Here is a 23,028-nt window from a genome sequence, read left to right as displayed (position 1 = left end):
TTGTATACTCAACAGCTTAACATAGCTTTCAATTCAAGTAAGCATACTATCTTTTTTTTAATCAATTTTGTGGATAATTGTTATTTTTCTTACATTCTGACTTAAATTGTCATTTTAATAGTGTGTTTCTCCTCTCTTCCTCTTCCCTTTCCTCTCTCCTCTCCTGTTCCCTACTCCCTCTTTCTTTGCATGCCACCTGGATCTGCAGATGAAATTAGTGGGGACGGTAATGTTTATTTTCACATTTGTGTTATTTCTATGAGTGTGTGTATAATAATTCTTAGGAGTGAGATAGTGAAAAGGAAAAGAATAATCATAATTTTTAAGTCACACAATGCAATTTGGGGAAATTGTAGGAATCATTGTTTTCTTAGACTAGATATTCTGAATCTTTTCTAGTGTCTTAGGTTTCTCATTTTACTTTGTGTAGTGTCTGCATGAAACTTTATACTTTCTACAGCAGAGGAGTGAGAGTTTGTAAACTAAAACAAAGATATGCATTTATTTCTTATGATTAAATGACAGAATGTTTTCACTGAAGATTTCACCCTGTTCAGGTTGTGATGAAAATAATTAATAACCTGCATAGAGTGAGCAAAGCAATTGTAGCTAAAGCTCTTACCTATATAGAGCTTTCAGAAAGTGCATGTTCTCTATGAAATTGGGAGGCAAAAGATTCTACTTCATTTCTAGATCATTCTATGGTAGTAATAACTGAACAAGCAGGCATCTGAGTGCTTGCAGTGTGCAGGCACCTGACCTTTGTGATTCCTGGCTCACCACCGTAATCCTGAATATCCCTGGGTAGCACAGTTACAGAGATGAAGAAAATGATCACGAGAAACCAGTAGTCAGGTCTTGGGCTGCAGACTCACCTTGTCCACTGCCCACTTTGTCAGTCTTAACTCTTAAGTGACCTCCAGCACATTGGTCACCCTGTGTTTTCTTGAGAGAAAGGATCTCAGTGGTTTCTGTAAGAATTGTTGCAAAGGGAATAATTATTAGCCCAGGTGAATAGAATACTGGTGTTTGGAGGCCATAGCAAACATATCTGTGCTCAGATGTTATCAGTAGTCTCAGTGTTGTTTTGATAAATCCCCAGAGGTTTTATATAGAATTTGTATAGTTAAAAAAAAATTAGCTAGGCGCCAGTGGCTCACTCCTGTCATGCTATCTACTCAGGAGGCTGAGATCTGGGGATCACAGTTCAAAGCCAGGCCAGGCAGAAAAGTCTGTGAAACTCTTATGTGAAAACTCTTATCTCCAATAAACCACTAGAAAACCGGAAATAGTGCTGTGGTCAAGTGGTAGAGCACTAGCCCTGAGCTGAAGAGCTGAGGGACAGCGCCCAGGCCCTGAATTAAAACCCCACGACCAAAACAAAACCACAAAAAAAAAAAAAAATCCCTACCAGGCACTGTTGGCTCCTGGCTCTAATCCTAGCTACTTGGAAGGCTGAAATCTGAAGATTGTGGTTCCAAGACATCCTAGGCAGGAAAATCTGTGAGACTTTTATGTCCATTTAACTAGCAAAAACCAGAAGTGGGGCTATGGCTCAAGTGGTAGGGTAACAGCCCTGAGCAGAAAAAGCTAAACCCTGGCTCTGAGTTCAAGCCCTAAGACTGACACCAAAAAAGGAATTATAGGCTCTTTTATGAGATAGTCCTTGAGGATACACATTGCAGTCAGATCAAGACTGATGCAGAGTATCAGCAGTGCCTCTCAGCTCTGTCCCTATCACAACAATGGAAGAAGCTGCCATTTCTCCATCATCTATCTCACCCAGGGCCACATCTCACCATCCCATGTATCCCTTGTAGTCCTGTTACGACCCCATGGGTCCCAGCTGCTGTCCTTGTGTACATGAGGACACATGACATATATCCAGGGAGTCATGAGTGCCTGTAGGTGGCATGTACCTTTAGGTCACATTTGTCTGTGCAGCTTGGCCAAGGTACAACAGCTCTGCTGCTTAGCATGCACTGAAAGGGCTGCTCTTATGCTATGCACTGTGCTGAGGACGCACAGATGAATCTGATACACAGGAGCTCTGCTTCCGTGGACACTGGGCAGGTTGGCAGAGAGTAACAGAGGCCAAGTAATACTAGGTAATATGCCAACTATAAGCTGCAGAGCAGTGGTGACAAAAAAAAAAACAAACAAAAAACTACAAAAAAAAAAAAAAACTTCTTTTGTGGAAAGAAAGAGTCCAAATGGCCAGGCGCTGGTGGCTCACACCTGTAATCCTAGCTACTCAGGAGGCTGAGATCTGAGGATCACGGTTCAAAGCCAGCCTGGGCAGGAGAGACCATGAGACTCTTATCTCCAATAAACCACCAGAAAACCGGAAGTGGCGCTGTAGCTCAAGTGGTAGAGCACTAGCCTTGAGCTGAAGAGCTGAGGGACAGCGCCCAGGCCCAGAGTTCAAGCCTCACGACTGGCCAAAAAAAAAAAAAGAGTCCAAATGATGGCACACTGGTGAAAACAAGTTGGCACTGAGCCAGCTCCGCTCCACTGACGGAGCTGAAGTCACTGCTGTTGGAGTTGTGGTGTCACCCCCCTTTTCACTCACATAGTGGACACCTGCTACAGGAGAGAGAGGGCTTCTGGGCAGCCCTGCTGTGGTCCCCTGCAGCCCTGGAAGGCCTCACTTCCTGTGTCATGTGTGTAAAACATCCACCCAACACAGTCAAGGACAGCGGATTATGGGGTCAGCCAAAGGGATGTGCTGTCTTGCAGGGGAGGATGCCCACAGTGAGGGGCCGAGCTGCAGGTGGTGATGGTGTGGCCTTGTTTGCATTCAGTTTCTGGGGAGGCACCATGAAGTTGAGCCTGATAAATTTTGGACTAAAAAGAGAAAATAGTTAGCAGACGCTCCTCTGTATGACTGGCGCTGCTCCCATTGCCTTAGCTATGAGTGTGGTAGCAGACTCCCTGCTCAGTCCTTGTTACAGGCTTGAGAGCCACTCCTTCTGCCTCCAGTCTTCCTACACAGATGCAGAGCTGCAGGCCTGTAGGTGCCAGTGCTTTTCTGTATATCATCATGCCTGAACTAGAGGACTAGGGAATATTGTACATTTCACAAATTATGGAGAATTGGTTCATTTACCTTCCATTCTGCCAGCCAAACCTTTGTTTTACTTTAATCAGTTTAATGGTTATACATTGAGAACTAAATTGTTCCAGCCAGTGTGTGCAGCAATATCTGTCGTGTGGCTGTGAAGGGTGCGAATTCTGTTTTCCTTGGTTCCCATGCTCTTAACCCTGAGTGAAGTGCAAGGGCCGCACCAGAGGAAGCACCCTCACCTGCCAGCCTGTTAGCAGAAGCGCTGCCAGCTCTGTGACCTGCAGGCACAGTCCTCCACCAGGGAACAGTTGGGAGTCTTTTTCCAGAAAGCATCAAACATAACTCACTTCACTGGATTTTCACCAAGTGTTGTTCAACTGAGTGGTAGTTTACCTCAGATGAGTGGTTCTTTTTCATTTCCCACTAACAACAGGTAGTGGGCTATTAAATTAAGTTGTTGTATTACCAAAAGACATAAATGTGACTTTGGAACCTCCTGACATCATCTTTAAAAGAAAAAAAAAGCAAAAACAAACCAAATGCCTCTTTTTTTTTGGTCCGGTCATGGGGCTTGAACTCTGGTCCTGGGCACTGTCCCTCAGCTCTTCAGCTCAAGGCTAGCGCTCTACCACTTGAGCCACAGCGCCACTTCCGGCTTTTTTCTTTTTGCTTATGTGGTGCTGAGGAATCAAACCCAGGGCCTCATGCTTGCAAGGCAAGCACTCTACCACTGAGCCACCTTCCCAGCCCCCCCCAAATGCCTCATTTTAAGACACCTTTGTTTTCTCTTTTCTTTTCTTTTCTTTCTTTCTTTCTTTTTTCTTTTTTTTTCTTCTTTTTTTTTTTTTTTTTTTTTTTTGGTCAGTTGTGGGCCTGAACTCTGAGCCTGGGCGCTGTCCCTCAGCCCTTCAGCTGTAGACTAACGCTCTACCACTTGAGCCTCAGCCCCACTTCTGGCTTTTTCTGTTTATGTGGTGCTGCGGAATCAAACCGAAGGCCTCATGCATGCAAGACAAGCAATATACCACTGAGCCACCTTCCCAGCCCCTGTTTTATTCTTTTTTGCAGTCTTTTGCCTTTTTGAAATTAATGTGTACACATCAGCTATCCAGGCAAAAAAGTTACAAAGGATAAAAGTTCCTGGGTTGCATTTTTTGAAACCTGAACAAATGAAATAAATCAGCCCAGTTAATCTCCTGTAAAATTGAACTGTCATTTGTTTTCTGAAGGTGAAATTTCTAATTATGCAATTGAGTCTAGTTAATAAAAACAGATACTAGCTGGTCTTTGAAGATGTCATTCTTATTTGGAAAAATCTCAGTAGGCCACAGTGTAGCTTTTAAAACATTCATTTGGTGTAGTTGAGGGAGAGGAGAATTCCATAGTCAGCACAGATAGGTTATTTTGAATCATATTCATACTTAATTCACAAGGGCCTTGTTTGGAGCCTTGAGGTCTGTATATTATAACATGTTGCAATAATGTCATCTTTAATTCCATAAATTACCTGTATGTGAGTAAAATTTGCCTAATAATAGTGTTTTAAGAATATTTAAGGTATTGTGGGGGTTTAGATCGCTAATTGCCTTTTCAAATTATATTAACTAAAGGCCAGGAGGCCAGGCACCTAACTTTTACCGTCATCTGTTTCCTTTGGTGCAGAGACAGATGATTATGCTGAGATCATTGATGAAGAAGACACCTACACAATGCCCTCAAGTGAGTAAGCCATTCCTTTGCTTCCTGCTCTGGTTTCACCAGAAGAACCTCATCACTGAGTGTTTTGCAGAAAAACTCTTTTAGTCTTTTTTTTTTTTTTTGTGAAAATACCGTACAGAGGGATTACAATTACATGGGCAAGGTAATGAGTACATTTCTAATCAAGCATTGTTGCCTCCTCCTCTGTTTCCCCTTCCCATCCCTTCCCATCTCCCCTGGCCCCCCCACTCCCCCCTTTCCACCCCCTCACTCCCCTCTTTTAGTCTTTAGAGTTTCTATACATGCCCATTCTAGGTCAAAAGTTTACAACACAAATATCTATTATTTAAGTTACAGAATATTGTAATCTTGTTTTCTAGCTCTATGATAATATGAACTTTATTGGCTAGTGTATTTTCTGTATAGATAATTAGTATTGTTTAAAGATTAAATACAAGCCAGTGGGAGGAAAAGTACACAGAACTTTATTAGACGAGTTCCTCAAAGCCTGGAAGTGTCAGGGTGTTTTTCCTCAGAATGACCACTCACTCGGATTGGAGGAGACAAATCTGTGCGCCTAATTTTTACATTGGATATTCTCTTAAATTTTTTTATTTTTTTGTATTAAAAAATTAAGGAAGTGGGGCTGGGAAGGTGGCTCAGTGGTAGAGCGCTTGCCTTGCATGCATGAGGCCCTGGGTTCGATTCCTCAGCACCACAAAAGCAAAAAGAAAAAAGCCAGAAATGGTGCTGTGGCTCAAGTGGTAGAGCACTAGCCTTGAGCTGAAGAGCTGAGGGACAGCGCCCAGGCCCCATGACTGGACCAAAAAAAAATTAAGGAAGCTTCAGAAGCCTTAGTAATTTGAAATCTGCTTGTCCCAGTTTCAGTAGATTCAACAGAGCTAAATGTTCTGTTTACAGTAAGGAGATAGTACCAAAAGAGAAGAGAGAACCAAGCCTCTGAGGCTTGCATTTTCCTTGCCAGTCCAGTCAGACCCAGTGTGGACTTTCTGATTACCAATAGCCATTACGAAAATGTTTTAACTATTGTTTACTTTGTTTTTTGTTTTGGGGGGATTTTTTTCGTATTTTTAAAAATTCATTGTAAAGGTGATAAACGGGTTGTTATGGTTACATAAGTAAGGTAATGAGTACATTTCTATTTAAACATTACTACATCCCATCTCCCTCATTTTCTCCGGCTTACCCCTCCCCATTCGCCCCTCCCTAAGTATTGTTTTGTGGATTTAGTCATGTGTACATTCTTACAAATGTAGTGTGTTGATTATGTGTAGTTGAGTACTAAATGTTTCATGTGCCTGCCTCTTATCCAGATCTCACAAAAATGTGTTATAAAGTAGGAAATTATGAGCTAGGGATCTAGTGACATAAAGTAACATTGAGTTAACTTAGTTTTTTCTTGTGTATTTTTTAACTCATTTGTGCTTTAATAAAATTGTAAATATTATTGACCTGTCCTCACCAAGTTTGTTGTTGCTAACCTAATTTCTATTAGTTATTTCTAAGCAAGGTCTTCAATTTTTTTCTCTCTTAATTGCAATACAGAAAGCTATGGAATAGATGAAGGTAACAGGATTCATTTGAATAAATGCATTTGCTTGAATTGCAACTGTGGAGTGATGTGGGATGTTTCAGTTCTCAGTTAACTTTTATTTTAAACTCTTGTCATTGTTTTACTTATACTGTTAAATCAATGGAATTACTCGCTAAAGTGATTTTAAAGAGGAAAACACAATTTAAACTTTGGGTTGAATGTTCTGTGTGGCCCATAATTTGATTACCTGGGAGGAAGATTTTGAATGTTTGCTGTTGGTTTGTCTATTGGCAATTACAAGAAAGGATTACATATTGTATGGGCTAAGGGATAAGTTCCATATTTCAGATAAGTCAAACTACTACTAGATTAAATTCAAGTTCAATTTACTGTTCCTAATGGGCATTTTATTTCTGTATACCTCAACAGCCTACTAAATAATTGACTTTCTATAAAATGTAATACAAAATTATTATTTAAATATTACAACTTAATATTTGCAGCACATACTCAAAAGTTGATACCGTTATGTACAATCTCGATTCTAAGTCACTTAATTTTGAAATTCGTTTTAAAAATTATTTAGACCTCTTTAAACCTCTTTAGTTCCATATATAATCTAGAAATAGAATTATCATGAAGTGGAAAACTCTTAAACCTTCAAAACATAAAAGTTTAATTAGACAGATTTTTTATCTCCATGTTTACAACCCATAATTATTTGTAAAATAATTGCTTTAAATAATTGTTTTTATACCATCATACACTAATATGTAAACTAATAGCTATTATTAATTAATCATATAATTCTTAGAGCAATTATTTAGAAAATTATCAAATAAATGCCAAATAGACCGGAGCAATTCAACGACTCTCCAGAATACCTTTAGTAGAACTTACTGTTTGAGCGCTTATCAATCCTATACCGGATGCAGAAATGCCTTTTAATGTATTGTTTAAGAGAATTCCACTCTGTTTAAAGCATTTTTATATATTGATGTACTATAGATGAAACTTTTGTTCATGAGTGGTAATGAAATTATATGTATGTATCAAGTGTTATTGCTGCATTTGGATTATGGTACTTAAATTTTAATTGTGTATGGGTCATTTTTGTAGCGAGGGATTATGAGATCCAAAGAGAAAGAATAGAACTTGGACGATGTATTGGAGAAGGCCAGTTTGGAGATGTACATCAAGGAGTGTATATGAGTCCGGTAAGTATTTATACCTCTTGTATTTTCTGCTACATATTTTTTTCTTGTTTTTAAAGCTTATTTGTTGTACACATCAACTTACAGAAATCAGAACTGTTGCCAGAATTAGCTTCTATGGGGCCAGGTCTTTCTTGATTGATTTAATCATCTGACCCACATCGGCAGCAGTAGAGTCGATGGTGGCTGTTGAGCCCATGTAGCCATGTAGCCCATCTAACCCCCATAACATTTTACCCTCTAGAAGAGATCAGTGGAGAGCTGTAGTTCAGTGTTTTTTTTTTGGTCCAGTCATGGGGCCTGAACTCTGGGCCTGGGCGCTGTCCCTCAGCTCTTCAGCTCAAGGCTAGCGCTCTACCACTTGAACCATAGCGCCACTTCCGGCTTTTTTCTTTTTGCTTATGTGGTGCTGAGGAATCGAACCCAGGGCCTCTGGCATGCAAGGCATGCGCTCTACCACTGAGCCACCTTCCCAGCCTTAGTTCAGTGGTTTTGAGTACTTTTGGAGTTACACAACCATCACCACAGTCAATTTTATAACATTTTCTTTATCTCAAACACCAGGTGCCCATTAGCAGTGGCCATCCATATTCTCACCCCACCTGTGTCACCATTTATCTGTCTTAGTTTACCTGTTACAGATTTCATAAAATAGAATCATGGTATGTAGTCTTTTTATTACTAAATACTTCTTCGTATAGCTGTACTACCTTTTATTCATCCATTTTTCAATTGTTGGACATCAGAGATGGTCCCACATTTTGGTGATTAAAATGTTATTGTGAATATTCATGTGCATAATTTCATGTGAGTGTATGTTAACACTTCTTGTTTGCTTCCTCACATGTAGCTGTGTTTAATTTTTTGACAAAACCGTTGTCTAGGTAGCTATTTCATTTAACCTTTCTAGCAGCTAGTACCAGCTCTTTGATAGTGTGTGTCTTTTTGTCTCAGAGTGAAGTTTTTGTGTTTTTTTTTTTTTTTTGGTCGGTCATGGGGCTTGAACTCTGGGCTTGGGCGCTGTCCCTGTGCTCTTCAGCTCAAGGCGAGCACTCTACCTCTTGGCCACAGCGCCACTTCCGGTTTTCTAGTGGTTTATTGGAGGTCAGAGTCTCACGGACTTTTCTGCCCGGGCTGACTTTGAACCGTGATCCTCAGATCTCACCCTCCTGAGTAGCTAGGATTACAGGCGTGAGCCACCGGTGCCTGGCATCAGAGTGAAGATTTTTAAAATGACTCTTTAGAATTAAATGACACCTGTGCTCAAGAAATGGTTTCTAAAAACTGGAATATTAGCAGGTGCCCAAAGATGGCTGTACTATAGCTATATCTGCACAGATGTAGCCCTCTCTTGATACTGTCTCAGAAACTGCAGACAGTGCTTTCACATCTGTTGGGTGAATGTTACTTACCACACTGTAGCTAAACAATTAGAAGTTCAATTTTTTTTTTTTTAATTTAGCTTTGAGAGGTTTTACTCTGTGCTTACATCAGCTTACCTAACTATATCTTTTACCTGCTGTTACTCTTTTCCCATTTAAAAAAAAATTGTTTGTAACTCACCTTTTTTTTTTTTTCCTTTGCTGGTCCTGGGGCTTGAACTCATAGCCTGGGAGCTGTCCCTGAGCCTCTTTGTGCTCAAGGCTAGCACTCCGCCACTTGAGCCACAGTGCCAATTGCAGCTCTTTTCAGTAGTTTATTGGAGATAAGGGTCTCATGGGGACTTTTCTGCCCGGGCTGGCTTCAAACCACAGTCCTCAGATCCCAGACTTGTAAGTAGCTAGGATTACAGATGTGAGTCACTGGCACCCAGCTCAATTACTCATTCTCTTAACTGTGCTCTTTGAGGAAAATGAAGTAGGAAGAGCGCTACATCTAAATTTAGTGAAAAGACCTAAAAGTAGACATAGCTGTCTGCTTGACAGATGTGGAGACAAGGCTCTTGACTGGATTACTGAGCAGACCACCTAAGCATAGCCTCTGTCTCTAGCTCTGATACTATGTTGCTCTAGGCTTTGCAGAGTTAGCTGGGTCACCTCACTCATATAGCCACAGTGTGGACTTTACTTCATTTACGTCTTTCTTTCTTTCTCTTTCTCTCTTTCTTTTTCTTTCTCTCTCTCTCTTTCTTTCTTCCTTCCCTCCCTCCCTCCCTCCCTCCCTCCCTCCCTTCCTTCCTTCCTTTCTTTCTTTCTTTAAAAATTTTACAGTGTTGGCAATCAAACCAAGGTCTTACACATGATAGGAATATGCTCTGCCACTGAGCTACAGCCCTAGTCTTCATCACTTTTTAAGAATGAATCCATTTTAGCTGTGAATGTTATACCGAGTTTTTACCAGGCACAATGGCTCATACCAATAATCCCAAGTACTTGAGAAGCAGAGATCAGGAAGATTGCAGTCTAAGGTCAGGCTAGGGAACATCTCAACTAATAAGCTAGATGTAATGTGCACATCTGTCACTTCAGCTATGTGGGAAGCATAAATAGTAGGCATGCCTAAACTAAATAACTAAAGCAAAAAGATCCCAGGGGCATGGCTCAAGTAGTAGAACATCTATGTAGCAAGCATGAGCCCTGAGTTCAAACCTCAGCACAACCACAAAAATACAAAATTCTAGAGACTTTTAAAAAATACCTTCAAGCTGGGAACTGGTAACTCACACCTGTAATCCTAACTTCTCAGGAGACTGAGATCTGAGGATCATGGTCCAAAGCCAGCCCAGGCAGGAAAGTCCATGAGACTCTTATCTCTAATAAGCCACCAGAAAACTGGAAGTGGCACTGTGGTTCAAGTGGTAGAATGCTCACCTTGAGCTGAAGAGCTAAGGGACAACACCCAGGCCCAGAGTTCAAGCCCTACAACTAACAAAAAAAAAAAAAAAAAAAATTGTGTGTGTGTGTCTTCAATCTAATGCTTACTAAATGATTATTTAATGTCTTAGCCCCCAAAAGCATAGCAGGACTATTTTGTTTGATTCCATTCTGATGTCTCTCATAACAGCTTTATCATAATAAACGAATAACTTCATCAACAGTAGATGAAACTGGCATTAGCAGTGAAGATAGAAGGGTAGGCCTGTGGCCCATGGGAGATAGTTGGAAGTTGAGTTAACATTCCCCTGTGGCCACCCCGCTAGTTCAGTCAGTACAGCATGAGTCCTAAAATATCTTCCTGCTTTGTAGTGAATGGGGACAGCGAGAAAAGTAGCAGTCAGTGGCTGTTCTGTTCTCCCTGGGGTGCTGGTAACAGAGTCAGCGTTCTTCTAGATGGGTGCTACAGGTAGGAACAGAACCACTTAGATCTGTGTAGACAGAGCTGCATAGATTCCTTATAAGAAATTGGTTCTTGTGATGATGGAGGCTGACGAGTTCCAAGATCTGTTTGGAAAGCCAGAAATCCAAGAGAGCCAATGAATGGTATAGTCTAAATCCAAAAGCTGAGGAAGTAGTTCTACTTTAAGGCAGAAAAAGACCAGTGTCCGTGATCCCAACTCCCCATGTAAACAAAGCTCATGGTTGAGTCCTGCCCACATCAGACCATCTGCTCTACTCAGTCTGCCGACTTCAATGTTAAGATTCTCATTCAAGAACCAGATGAGGCTGTGTACACCTGTAATCCCAGAAATCCAAGCACTCTGGAGCCCGAAACCAGAGGATCATGAGTTCAAGGTCAACTTGAGTTACATAGCAAGGCTATCTGAAAACAAAACAAAGTTACAACTCATTTGAAAACATCCTCACATGGAAGTTTTCATGGGGAAAAAAATACCCTCATAGAAAAATCCAGAAGAGTGCTAGTCTAAATATCTAGGTGCTTCATGACCCAATCAAATAGACACAAAAAAAGTTCACCCTTGTGGTGAAATGTTAGAAGTTCTGTCTTAGTCATACCACCTTAAAGTAACTTTTCTACCTCCAGGCGGAGACAGAATGGGTAGATTCAGTGTGCTAGCCAGGGCAGAAGAGGAAAAAGTCAGAATAGGAGGTGCCAGTTTGGAGGTTGGCATATAAATGGCACTTGAGCCCACAATTTTTAGTGCCAATCTTTCCTGCCTGTGACTGATATTTATGGGCTTATGCCCCCCCATTTACAGCGCAGGAAGACTTCAGAAAGAGCTTGGCATAATCAAGCTTCATCCCATCAAGAAATTAACCATGGCACCATTTCAGAGCAGAATCTTGTGACAAGTGGTAGCTCCATCCCAGTTGAGGACAGTGCTCCAGCTCAGAATGAATTGCCCTGACTCACTGTTAACGCGCCCCTCTAAAGGAAGGCGCCTGTCCCTCTTGGCAGCATGACGTGGGCAGCCACACCTTCCATCCTCTGTTGACTCCTTTTCAGGTGAGATCCATCCCTATCCTTCTTACCCTTCATTGTCAAGCCTAAGATAACAGGGTCAGCCAATGGGAAGAAGCTACGTGAAGCTTAGCAATGTTCAAAGCCTAAAGAGAAAGTTAAAAAAGTCAGGCAGCCCAGTTAGGGGCCAATGACTCAGCCGGTCTGTCTGATGACACCACCTAGCCTCTCCCAAGGAAGGAGAAATGTACAGAGGAAGTAAGAGAAGGACTTGAGTGGCATCCTGCCCACTGGCCCTCTCTCCCTTCCTCCTGAGCCAAGCCGCACCCAGCCTGGTTGACTCATCCACATTTCACCGGGAGATATAGGAGAATTTGTTTAAAAGGAATCTGGCAGTAAGTAGCACCTGCTAAACTTTTAGTTCCCCATCTGCTCTTGTTCTCTTTTTCCCTATGCTTTCCCGTCTCCCTAACAGAGTGTTAGGCACCTTAGAGATAAACTGAGTAGATGGTTCTGGCAATGCTAACTTGTACTTATCTTATCCAGGGTGAGATAAGCACACAGCATTTATGATACTGTGTTAAGTTGCTCAAAATGACAGGTCATTTCTCATATTGGAAGCTTTTTGAAGAAAAGAAACATTTTGGCTTCTAAACACATTCTTGTTTTTTCTATTACTTTGCTCACCACACCTTCCTTGTTTCCTTTACCATTTTCTCCTTTTTTTTTCCAGCCTTTTCATTACTGTAGAGCTTCAGTCCTTAAACTCTGTCTCTGTTGTCTTTGTTGATAATTTATGCAGTCATATGGATTAGTTTCCTTCCAGAGTCCCTCATCCAGCTCAGGTTTCCCTGAACTTAGTCACACTGTCCTCCTACTGTCCCCTGCCCCTACCATCTTTCCATTTCTCTGGCCATAGACCTGACCTTCACTCTTTCTCTTACTAGCCCACCAAAAGTTGTCCAGCCTTAGGAATGTATCCAGCTTAGCCCTTCCTGGCTGCACCACTACCACACTTGGCCAGAGCCTCTCAACTTCAGTGAGAGCTCCCTGTGTCTGATCTTGTCCCCAGCAGCCCAATCAGAGCAGTTCTTCTGACCTTAGATCAGACCCTGAATCCTGACCCAGACCACACCGTGGGTCCCCATTCTACCTAGAGTAGAAACTATCCCTTCATTTTAGCCTGGAAAGTCCCTCTTCCCCTTGGACTCAATGCTTTCGGTCCCTGTGTACTCTGTTCCATCCTCAGTGATCACACATATCCTTCCTCCAGCCAGGAGTAATGGTCCTGCTCCATCGTGGAGCCAGCTCCCTTTCCTCCAAATCTTTGCAGTGTAGCAGCCACCATGCCATCTCTATGTCCTGGTTTACTTCTCTGTCTCTGATACCACTGTTCCTCACTGGAGTGCAGGGTGGGCATGAGCAGAGACTGCTGTCTGATGGTGACTGGTGTATCCTGGTTACTTGTAGTAATGCCTGCCAGAGGAGCAGATAAGTATTCAACCTGTGCCTTGTGAATACATGACTTTTCACATGCATGTTCATTTTTCTCTGGGGATTTTACATGTGTGTATGATTCTGTAATTTCCCTAACACAGGAGAACCCAGCTTTGGCGGTTGCAATTAAAACATGTAAGAACTGTACTTCGGACAGCGTGAGAGAGAAATTCCTTCAAGAAGCCTGTAAGTTTCTAGAGATTTCTATGGAATTCCATTTGCCTTTCTTTCTGTAAGGTCCAAACTATCTCTGAGGAAGTAAGAAAAACCATGTTTCTACTTTCATGAGATAGCTACATTTATCATTTTGCCTTCCAAGTTAATCTCTGAATTTCAATGGGCAGGATTGTGCAGATTTCCTCAGTAAACGTGATGCTTTATATATGAAAGTGGATGATAGCCTCTCCCTTCATGGTATCAGTATGTCTTTCAGTGTACTCGGTGCATATGGAGAAATGATCGTGCCCCAAATACTGCCAGGCCTTGCAAATCCAGATAGACATGATCCCTGCTTGCTGGATCTCATAGACTAGACTGCTGATTAGTTAGAACTTCACTACCCACCTGGTTTGCCGCCTTATCCTACTACATAATATGAAAGACTCACCAAAAATTGACCTCAGAGGAGACCCCTCTAGTGGCTTCCAGAGTGACTTTAACTGCAAGTGATTTCCCTTACCTATATCCCCTCTAGTCCCTGGCTTGTATATGCCATAATGAAGCTGCCTTGAACGAGTTGTGTATGACTAGTCTTTTCTCATGAAAGTAAATCATGGAGAGCAAGGGACTTGTCCATCTTGTACACACCAAGCACATTTTTCTCTGCCTTCTGCTGTGGTGCTGATGATAATGAATCTGATCATGATTTGATCCCTCTTCCTTTCACAAGGCATTTCCCTGCTTCTTTAAAACAGAGAACCCTTTTCTGACTACCATCCCTACAGTAGGTCTCCCTTTGGCATTCCCTGCCATGGCACAAGTATCTGTGATCAAATATGGAACACTGTTGACATGTAATTATTGTTTGTTGTTCCTCCAAGATTTAAGCTCCGTACAGTCAAGGGCATGTCTGCTTTGCTTATTACCTGTATCCCATGGCCAGCAGAGGGCTTAACCCATGAGAAGTATTTGTTGTTCATTACATGGCCATCCAATGGATGTTTTCTACTTCCATGTTAGTAAAGATTTCCATCTAAACATCCTTTAAATTAATATTAACTAAATCATATTCTGACCCCCATCAATTAAGTCTTAAGTACATCTTTAATCCTGTTCCTGAGGCTCTGCCTCAAGTATAAGAAAAAGTCTGGCCAGTGGCTTCTGTCTCAACTCACTCATTTCTTTTTTTTTTTTTTTTTTTTTTTTTTTTGGGTCTGGTCATGGGGCCTGAACTCTGGGCCTGGGCGCTGCTGTCCCTCAGCTCTTCAGCTCAAGGCTAGCGCTCTACCACTTGAGCCACAGCGCCACTTCCAGCTTTTTTCTTTTTGCTTATATGGTGCTGAGGAATCGAACCCAGGGCCTCTGGCATGCCAGGCATGCGCTCTACCACTGAGCCACCTTCCCAGCCCCTCAACTCACTCATTTCTATAGAGTGCTAGAGCCAAGAACATAGACTACCCAGTTATCAGCACTTAGCCCTCTGTCAGCCTTACCTTTGGTGGGCTCTTGTGCGTTATGTATTTTCAAAAATGCAAATTTTAGGGGTGGGAAGGTGGCTCGGTACTAGAGCGCTTGTCTTGCATGCATGAGGCCCTGGGTTCGATTCCTTAGCACCACAGCAGAAAAAAAAAAGCTGGAAGTGGTGCTGTGGCTCAAGTGGTAGAGTGCTAGCCTTGAGCTGAAGAGCTGAGGGACAGCACCCAGGCCCAGAGTTCAGGCCCATGACTGGACCCCCCCCCCCCACACACACACAAAAATGCAAATTTTAAAAATCACTTATCTTTTCCTAAAGTTATCTGAACAATTATTTTTTAAAGCATTTTTAGGAGATCACTACAGAAATCATCCATAGTTTTTTTTTTTTTTTTTTAATTTGGTACTGGAGATTAAACCCAAATTTTTTTAAGTTTGTCAATCATGGGGCTTGAACTCAGGGCCTGGGTGCTGTCCCTGAGCTCTTGTGCTCAAGCCTAGCACTCAACTATTTTGAGCGGTAGCTTGGCTTCCAGTTTTCTGATGGTTTATTAGAGATAAGAGTCTCATGAACTTTTCTACCTGGGCTATCTTTGAACCATGATCCTCAGATCTCAGTCTCCTGAGTAGCTAGGATTACAGGAGTGAGCCACCAGTGCCTGGCCAAACCCAAAACTTGTCATTGCTAGATAAGCACTATACCACTTGAGTTACTCCTCCAGCCCACTTATTGTATAATATGAGTAGTAAAATTAAGCTAATCTTGTTTTCTTCCATGGAAGGGTTGCTCAATTGCTACTTCAGAGAAATATGACAGATGTAGTATGTCTACACTCTGTAAGGCTTTAATGAGCAATGTGTAAAATGGAAGAGGTATCCTAGGCTAGGGAGTGTCAAACTCTTGTAGAGGGCCAGATAGTGAATATTTATGGCTGTTAGACTAGTTTCTGTTCCAGTTATGTAGCTGTGTCATTGTGAAAACCATCTACAGACAGTACAAAGGAGATGGACAGAGCTAGGTTCCAGTAAAATATCATTTGTAAAGGTAGGCTGCAACCTCTGAACTTCCTTCCCTGGGTAATGAATAGGCTACACCCTGAGTATCATGAGCCACGATATGATAAGGACACCTGAACACCCATGTTCATTGCCGCACTATTCACAATAGCCAAGATATGGAAACAGCCTAGGTGCCCCACAAGAAATGAGTAGATCCAAAAAATGTGGCAACTGTATACACAATGGCACTTTACACAGCCATTATAATGAATAAAGTATCATTTGCAGGGAAATGGATAGAACTAAAACAAATCATGTTAAGTGAGGTAAGCCAAGCTAATAAAGACAAACAGTGCATAGTCTCTCTGATATGCAGAAACTAGGTCTAAAATGCACTGGGATATGACAAATTACACAGGATTCTAGATACTCGCATAGAGTGAGACCAAAAGAGGAGAGAAACACAAAGGCACAATGCCTAAGTGCCTCTTCATAGCTATATAAAATAATATACATACTGAAATGAACTTGAAGATATGGAAACAAAAGACCTCTTTTTCCCCCTTCTTTTTTTAGTTTTTTTATGATTCTGTTTTCTTTATCTTATGTATGGTATATTCAAGTGTACATCTTCAGAAGGGCTTGGAGGAGGGTACAGCACTCGAGGAAAAAGAGTGTAAAAGTACAGCAATGGAGCTCACTGGACACTGATGAAAGGAAACTGTACAACTTGTAGTTGGAGATGGGAGGGAGAGACTGGGAGAGTATGAGGGAAGGGAAGACACTGTATGAAAGGAAATATACTCATTACCTGACTCATGTAATTGTAATAACATTGTACAGCACCTCTATAGTAGCAATGAAGTAAATTAAAAAAAAAAAAAAAAACTTTAAAAAAATAGTCTGGACAGGTACCAGTGGCTCACACCTGTAATCCTAGCTACTCAGGAGGCTGTGTTCTGAGGATCGAGGTTCAAAGCCATCCCGGGCAGGAAAGGCCATGAGACTCTTATCTCTAACTAACCCTCAGAAAACCAAAAGTGGTGCTGTGGCTCAAGTGGTAGAGCGCTTGCCTTGAGCTGAAGAGCCGAGGGACAGTGCCCAAGCCCAGAGTTCAACCCCATGACCGACCAAAAAAAAAAAGTCTGTACTTTCCTAAGATTGCCAGGTCAACATGGATAGTTTCCCAGTGACTGTTAAACTTTACTTTTCATCCTTTGCTTTGTAGTATTTGAAGTAATTACTTGAGAGTAAATTAAAAATCTTAATGAGTATATGTAAGGATCACCTAAAACCAAAAGTCAGGCTGGGCGCCAGTAGCTCACACCTGTAATCCTAGCTACTTTGGAGGCTGTGGTCTGAGGATTGTGGTTTCAAGCCAGCTCAGGAGGGAAAGTCTTTGAGACTCTTATCTCCATTTACCCACCAGAAAAACTGCAAGTAGAGCTGTAGCTCAAAGTAGTAAAACACTCGTCTTGAGAAAAGAGCTCAGGGACTGTGCCCAGGCCCTTAGTTCAAGCCCCAGGAGCACAAAAAAATAAAATGAAATAAGTCAGTAGTTACTCCTGGTAAATCGAAAATGAATGGTGGAAAATCTATCTAAAGATTCCTTATTACTAGCCAGTCTCCAGTGGCTCACACCTATAATCCTAGCAACTCAGGAGGCTATGATCTGAGGACTACAGTTCAAAGCCAGCCCAGGCAAGAAAGTCTGTAAGACTCATCTCCAATTAACCACTAGAAAACTGAAAGTGGCACTTTGGCTCAAAGTGGTAGAGCACCAGCCTTGAGCAAAAGAGGTCAGAGGCAGTGCCGAGGCCTTTAGTTCAAGCCCAATGACCAACCAAAAACAAAAACAAAAAAAAAACAGAAAACAGATTACCTAAACAATGACATGAGCCAGATAAGATGAAAGGATGACATGATATGCTTCGGATTGTGGACCATTTTTATATTACCTGTTAAAGCAAAAATATCATAACAGGCTGTCATGTCTTCCTCTTGGAATATATTTTTTGCTTCACACAAAACATAAGGGGTTTGCATTACATAAAGTGAAAGTGAGGCAACTTCCAGAGCATCAGTAGGTCTGTGGTATCCTAATAAGAGCAGCAGAAATGTATATCCAGGCTCACCTGGCTCTGGGTCTCAACTACAGTGGCTGCACATTTTAGTAACTCAGTAGTGAGCCAGAGACACCAGGGGAATCTGAACATGACCTTCAAGGGACCATCACTTGAATGTGATTGTAGACTTCTTTCCTGAACACAGTAGACAGGAAGAACATAAGGTTCATAAATCAGTAATTAGTTGAGAACAGTAGTATACTCCTATAATTCCAGAGCTGTAGAGGCTGAGGCAGGAGGACCACAGGTTCAAGGCCAGCCTAGCTACATAATGAGACTTCTAGAGAGAATGAGAGAGAAAGAGAATTCAAGAACAAGTTGTTAACACACAAGGTTAGCCCTGTGGAGACTTTGTACTCAGTGCCACATTCAGACCTGTTTTTGCTCCTAAGTGGGCACAACTTGGGCACAAAATCGCTTAGTTATAAGTGAATCTGAAAGTTGTTATACCAAAGAGAATCTTAAGAGGTGAATTCTTGAGTATATGCAAAATTTTAACTTTATTTCCCCACACACACTGAAAAGAAATATGCATGTTATTATCATTTTCCTACAACTTTGGAATACTAAAATGCATGAATAGCTTGACAGAACATGTACTAATATTTTCTGGCCCCTTTCAAAGTCTTTTTTCCCCACAACATTTAGATGTCAGCTACTTTATTACTAATAAGTTAAAAAATTACTGCTTTTATGGTAATGTCCTTGGTTGACAATATAATAAGGTTTTTTCATGTTAAGTCTGTGAAATTTAGTATTTTTATACCCATTGGAGTATGTCATTTTTAAAATTACTCACAGGGTGTTGGAGGCAGCCTGTATTTCTGTGAAATTTGAACTCTGAGCCCCCATGTAGTTACACTTGTGTATATGGTGCCATTGGGCGGGCAGGCACCAGCATGCAGCAGCCACGCAGCATTCTGTTTCTCTTTCACAGATGTCCTCACAGCTGTCCCGGTCCTTGAAACAGCCGGTTATGTGCAGAGGGACAAGGCCACAGTGGTGTGTGCAGATGCTAGCAGCATGGGGTTAAGATAGAAGGCTTCCCACCAGGAAGTTGGAGTTCATTCTTGCTCCTCCAGCAGTGGTTTGCATTAGCATGTTACCTAAATGAACTGTACAATCCCACTTGATTAGATTTCTAGAGGAAAACTAGCCCAGGGTCAGCTTTGCCAACAGAAGGAAAGAATGGGTTTTCTTAACCCTTCACCTTGTGTTCTGCCTGGCCTACCTGGGTTTGCTATTGTGTGGTTGTCTTGCATCCTAGCAACAGAATATGCTGGGCCAATTTGTGCCCCGTAAGAGCAGGCTTAACTTACATTGAACACAGAGCTCATTGAACATCAGCCTTGTGTTAAATTTAGCCATCAGAGCTACAGAAGAATTTTCAAATGACTAACTGGAGACAACTTTTTTCCCTAGTAACAATGCGTCAGTTTGATCATCCTCATATTGTGAAGCTGATTGGAGTCATCACAGAGAATCCTGTCTGGATAATCATGGAGCTGTGCACCCTGGGAGAGGTACTGAGATCTCCACACCTCCCATGCTTCCTAATCATTTCGTTTGTGCTTGGTTTTTCATAGCCTTTGCCTGAGAACCAGAAGTACAGAGACTACATCATAGGTTCTGAACAGAGTTCTCATTAAAGATTATGTGTGCTTTTGATTTAAATATGGAAATAAATACCTTCGTTGAGCTGGGTGCAGTAGCAGCATGTCTATAGTCTCAGCTACTACAGGTGTTGAGGGAAGTAAATCACTTGAGCCTGAGAGAGAGAGAGAGAGAGAGAGAGAGAGAGAGAGAGAGAGAGTGAGTGTGTGTGTGTGTGTGTGTGTGTGTGTGTGTGTGTGTTCATCATTACATTTCCACAATCTCTTTCCCATAGGCCTTATTCAGGACAGGTTTTATGGGTTTTTGTTTCTCTTACTCTTTGGTACCATTGCCTAAATAATTAGCCCAGTGATTTGAGGATGAAAGAAACACTTTTAGTGGAATATGGGTAGATTAATGGTGAATTGAGGTAAACCTAAACATTTCTTCATTTTTTTGAGAATTCACTTGCAATATCTTTCAGACTAGTTGGAATTCGTCATGGTTTCTTTGAAAAATATGAGTAACAGGAGTGTCTACGTCCTTTTAGACATCCTCCAGAGCACAGAAACCAGTGAGTCATCCTGTCACCTGGAAACTTGCTAACAATGCAGATCTGCAGATCTGCAAATCCAGGGCCAATCCCTGCCCGTTGAGTCAACCCCCAGCAGGGAGGTGACCAGGATTCCCCTTTCACCATCTCCCTCTGCCCTATGTTTCCAAGTCAAATGGAGGGATGGCATACATTTTTTTGTTCAATAAATTTGTATGCCTTTCTTTCCCATGTTAACATCTAGCTGAACTAATGGTATCAGTAGGAGTCAGGACTATTTAAGCCCAGTGGGGTAAACACTTGATCTAGGACCATTTTATTCTTTGCATCAAAATCCTCAAGGAGACAGAAGGGCAGATTTCTTGCTTCTTCTTCCTTAATTCCCACCCTAAACACTTTGCCTAAGGCAGCAAGGTTTGCAGTGGTGGATGGGCTATGTGTGTGTTAACGTTTGTTTGAATAGAAAATAGGTCTCTTTGTTCTCTGTTATTTAGTAGTATTTCATATTGTGCTTTAATTCTTTCCCTTGAGGGATATCTTTATTTTCTTAAAAATCTGCTCATAGTCACAAATGTTTTTATATTAGGATTTAAAACACGTAACTGTAATTTCTGAGTTACAATATTGCATCTGTTATACTTTTTTAAGTAAGGGAGAATCGAAGCCATCTTCCTGTAATAAAAAATGCATTTGAAAATGCTCACATTGCTGTTTTATGTGGCATTCTTGTTTTGATTTCTATTGTCTGTCTCTGAGTTATTCTCTTTTGTTTTGGCCCTTGTTCTAAAAGCTGAGATCATTTTTGCAAGTAAGGAAGTACAGCTTGGATCTGGCGTCTTTGATCCTGTATGCTTATCAACTTAGTACAGCACTTGCGTATCTGGAGAGCAAAAGATTTGTACACAGGTAAGACCCAGTCATGAGGCTGCTAAGTTGCTTTCTAAGCAGAAGTAGTAGATGAGAAACAGGCAAGGAAAATACCCCATAACCTTTGAACCATTTAAATCTCTAGTGCCTAGAAAGTCATTTGTCCTTTCAGACTGAAGTACATGGTACATGAATAAGCAGTGAAAGGGTTTGGGGATGCATTTATTCCGCCCACAAATACAGTCAAGCGCCTATACCTGGCTTGAGCAGTGAATATGTGGAAATAGGAAACTCTTCTGAGATTTTCAGGATATCTCTTTATTTACAAATGACATCTATTGGCATTCTGCAGAATTTCTCTTTGTAATTTGCAGCTCTGTAGTTTGAATCCACATGAATTTGTTTGCTAGATACAGTGTTAAGAGTTACGTTCTAGGAGCCGGGCACTGGTGGCTCACGCCTGTAATCCTAGCTACTCAGGAGGCTGAGATCTGAGGATCGCGGTTCAAAGCCAGCCCGGGCAGGCGAGATCGTGAGACTCCTATCTCCAATAAACCACCAGAAAACCGGAAGTGGCGCTGTATTTCAAGTGGTAGAGCGCTCACCTTGAGCTGAAGAGCTGAGGGACAATGCCCAGGCCCAGAGTTCAAGCCCCACAACCGACAAAAAAAAAAAAAAGAGTTCTATTTATTTAATGAGATCTCTGATAATGGCACAATTCCAATTTCAGTTGCGTACTATTGTTTGTCAGTTTAATGTAGTGGATAATATGACAGGTAATTTTGTAAGAATTTTCCTAATTTGAGAATGTATTTTGCCATCATTCAAAGTAAATATCAGTATTTTATGTGTGCATGTACAAATATATGTATTGTATGTATGTATGTATTTATGGGGTTGTTTTTATTATGTTTATTGTCCTCAATTTTTTATTAGGGATATTGCTGCTCGGAATGTTCTGGTATCCTCAAATGATTGTGTAAAATTAGGAGACTTTGGCTTATCGCGATATATGGAAGACAGTACTTATTACAAAGGTAAGAAATAGGTTCCAGACCTTCACTGTATTTTTTTAAAAGGCATTTTCCAGCTGGGTGCTGCTGGTGGCTCATGCTTGTAATCCTGGCTACTCAGGAGGCTATAAGACTCTTATCTCTAATTAATCACAGAAAAAATGGAAGTGGTACTGTAGCTCAATGTTAGAATGTGAGCCTTCAGAAAAAAAAAAAAAGAAAACTTAAGAGATAGCACCCTGGCCCAGAGTTAAAGCCCCAGGAATGGCCCACAAAAACGGTATTTTTCCAATGTGCTTGACTGAGTTATGGAACCAATTCAGTGGAGGAAAAATGGTGGTCTGTTCACATACAGTGCTGGAGGAGTTGGATAGCTTCAACCCCAGTCACCACAAAGAAATTCAAGATGGATCATACAACTATACAACTTTTAGAAGGAAAAAAAAACATAGTTAATGTTTACAGTCTAGATCTTTGCCAGGAGGTCTGTAGGTTGGTTTGGCACTAAAAACAAGGATGTAGAAGCAGCAAAATATGATTAGAATTAAACATTCTTATTCTACAAAAGACTCCTGGAAGGGTGAAAGGACAAGGTACAAATTAGGAGGAGATAGTTTGCTAACTACATGAGGACAGATATATGAAGGACTGACCATAGTAAGTGACAAGGCACAGGAACATGAACAGAAAAAATATGTGGGACACGTGAAGATGCTCAATATCTTTATCACTGAAAAATGCAAATTATACAACATCAAGATGATACTTACAACCCCATCAGGACTATTAAATCCATCTGTTTACTAAGATTAAAAAAAATAGTGACAACACTCATTGCCATAAAGACACAGAGAAACTAAATTTTCCATTATTTATTGATGGCAATAGAGCCAAAAAAGCTCAGCAAAATCTTAA

The 23,028-nt window shown here is 41.2% G+C and overlaps 1 protein-coding gene across 12 annotated transcripts in view; it reads left to right on the top strand.

Moving 5' to 3' along the window:
* The window catches only part of Ptk2 (protein tyrosine kinase 2), a 248,044-nt gene that overhangs the window by 175,529 nt on the left and 49,487 nt on the right, over positions 1 to 23,028 (top strand). For 8 of the 12 annotated variants that reach the window (XM_069991475.1, XM_069991474.1, XM_069991470.1 and 5 more), the window contains 8 exons: positions 209 to 226; positions 4,730 to 4,786; positions 6,332 to 6,352; positions 7,440 to 7,537; positions 13,432 to 13,516; positions 19,510 to 19,610; positions 21,024 to 21,139; positions 22,037 to 22,137. In XM_069991475.1, coding sequence (XP_069847576.1) covers positions 209 to 226; positions 4,730 to 4,786; positions 6,332 to 6,352; positions 7,440 to 7,537; positions 13,432 to 13,516; positions 19,510 to 19,610; positions 21,024 to 21,139; positions 22,037 to 22,137 — 597 coding nt within the window. The remainder of the gene's footprint in view (positions 1 to 208; positions 227 to 4,729; positions 4,787 to 6,331; positions 6,353 to 7,439; positions 7,538 to 13,431; positions 13,517 to 19,509; positions 19,611 to 21,023; positions 21,140 to 22,036; positions 22,138 to 23,028) is intronic. The other 4 variants (XM_069991472.1, XM_069991469.1, XM_069991471.1 and 1 more) reach the window with 3 other exon arrangements.

Source organism: Dipodomys merriami, unplaced genomic scaffold (genome assembly GCF_024711535.1).
Source record: "Dipodomys merriami isolate MVZ:Mamm:240054 unplaced genomic scaffold, mDipMer1.0.p SCAF_4, whole genome shotgun sequence".
NCBI classification, from domain to species: Eukaryota; Metazoa; Chordata; class Mammalia; order Rodentia; family Heteromyidae; genus Dipodomys; species Dipodomys merriami.
Note: the sequence above shows the minus strand (reverse complement) of the source record. Positions and strands in the feature narration are given on the sequence as shown.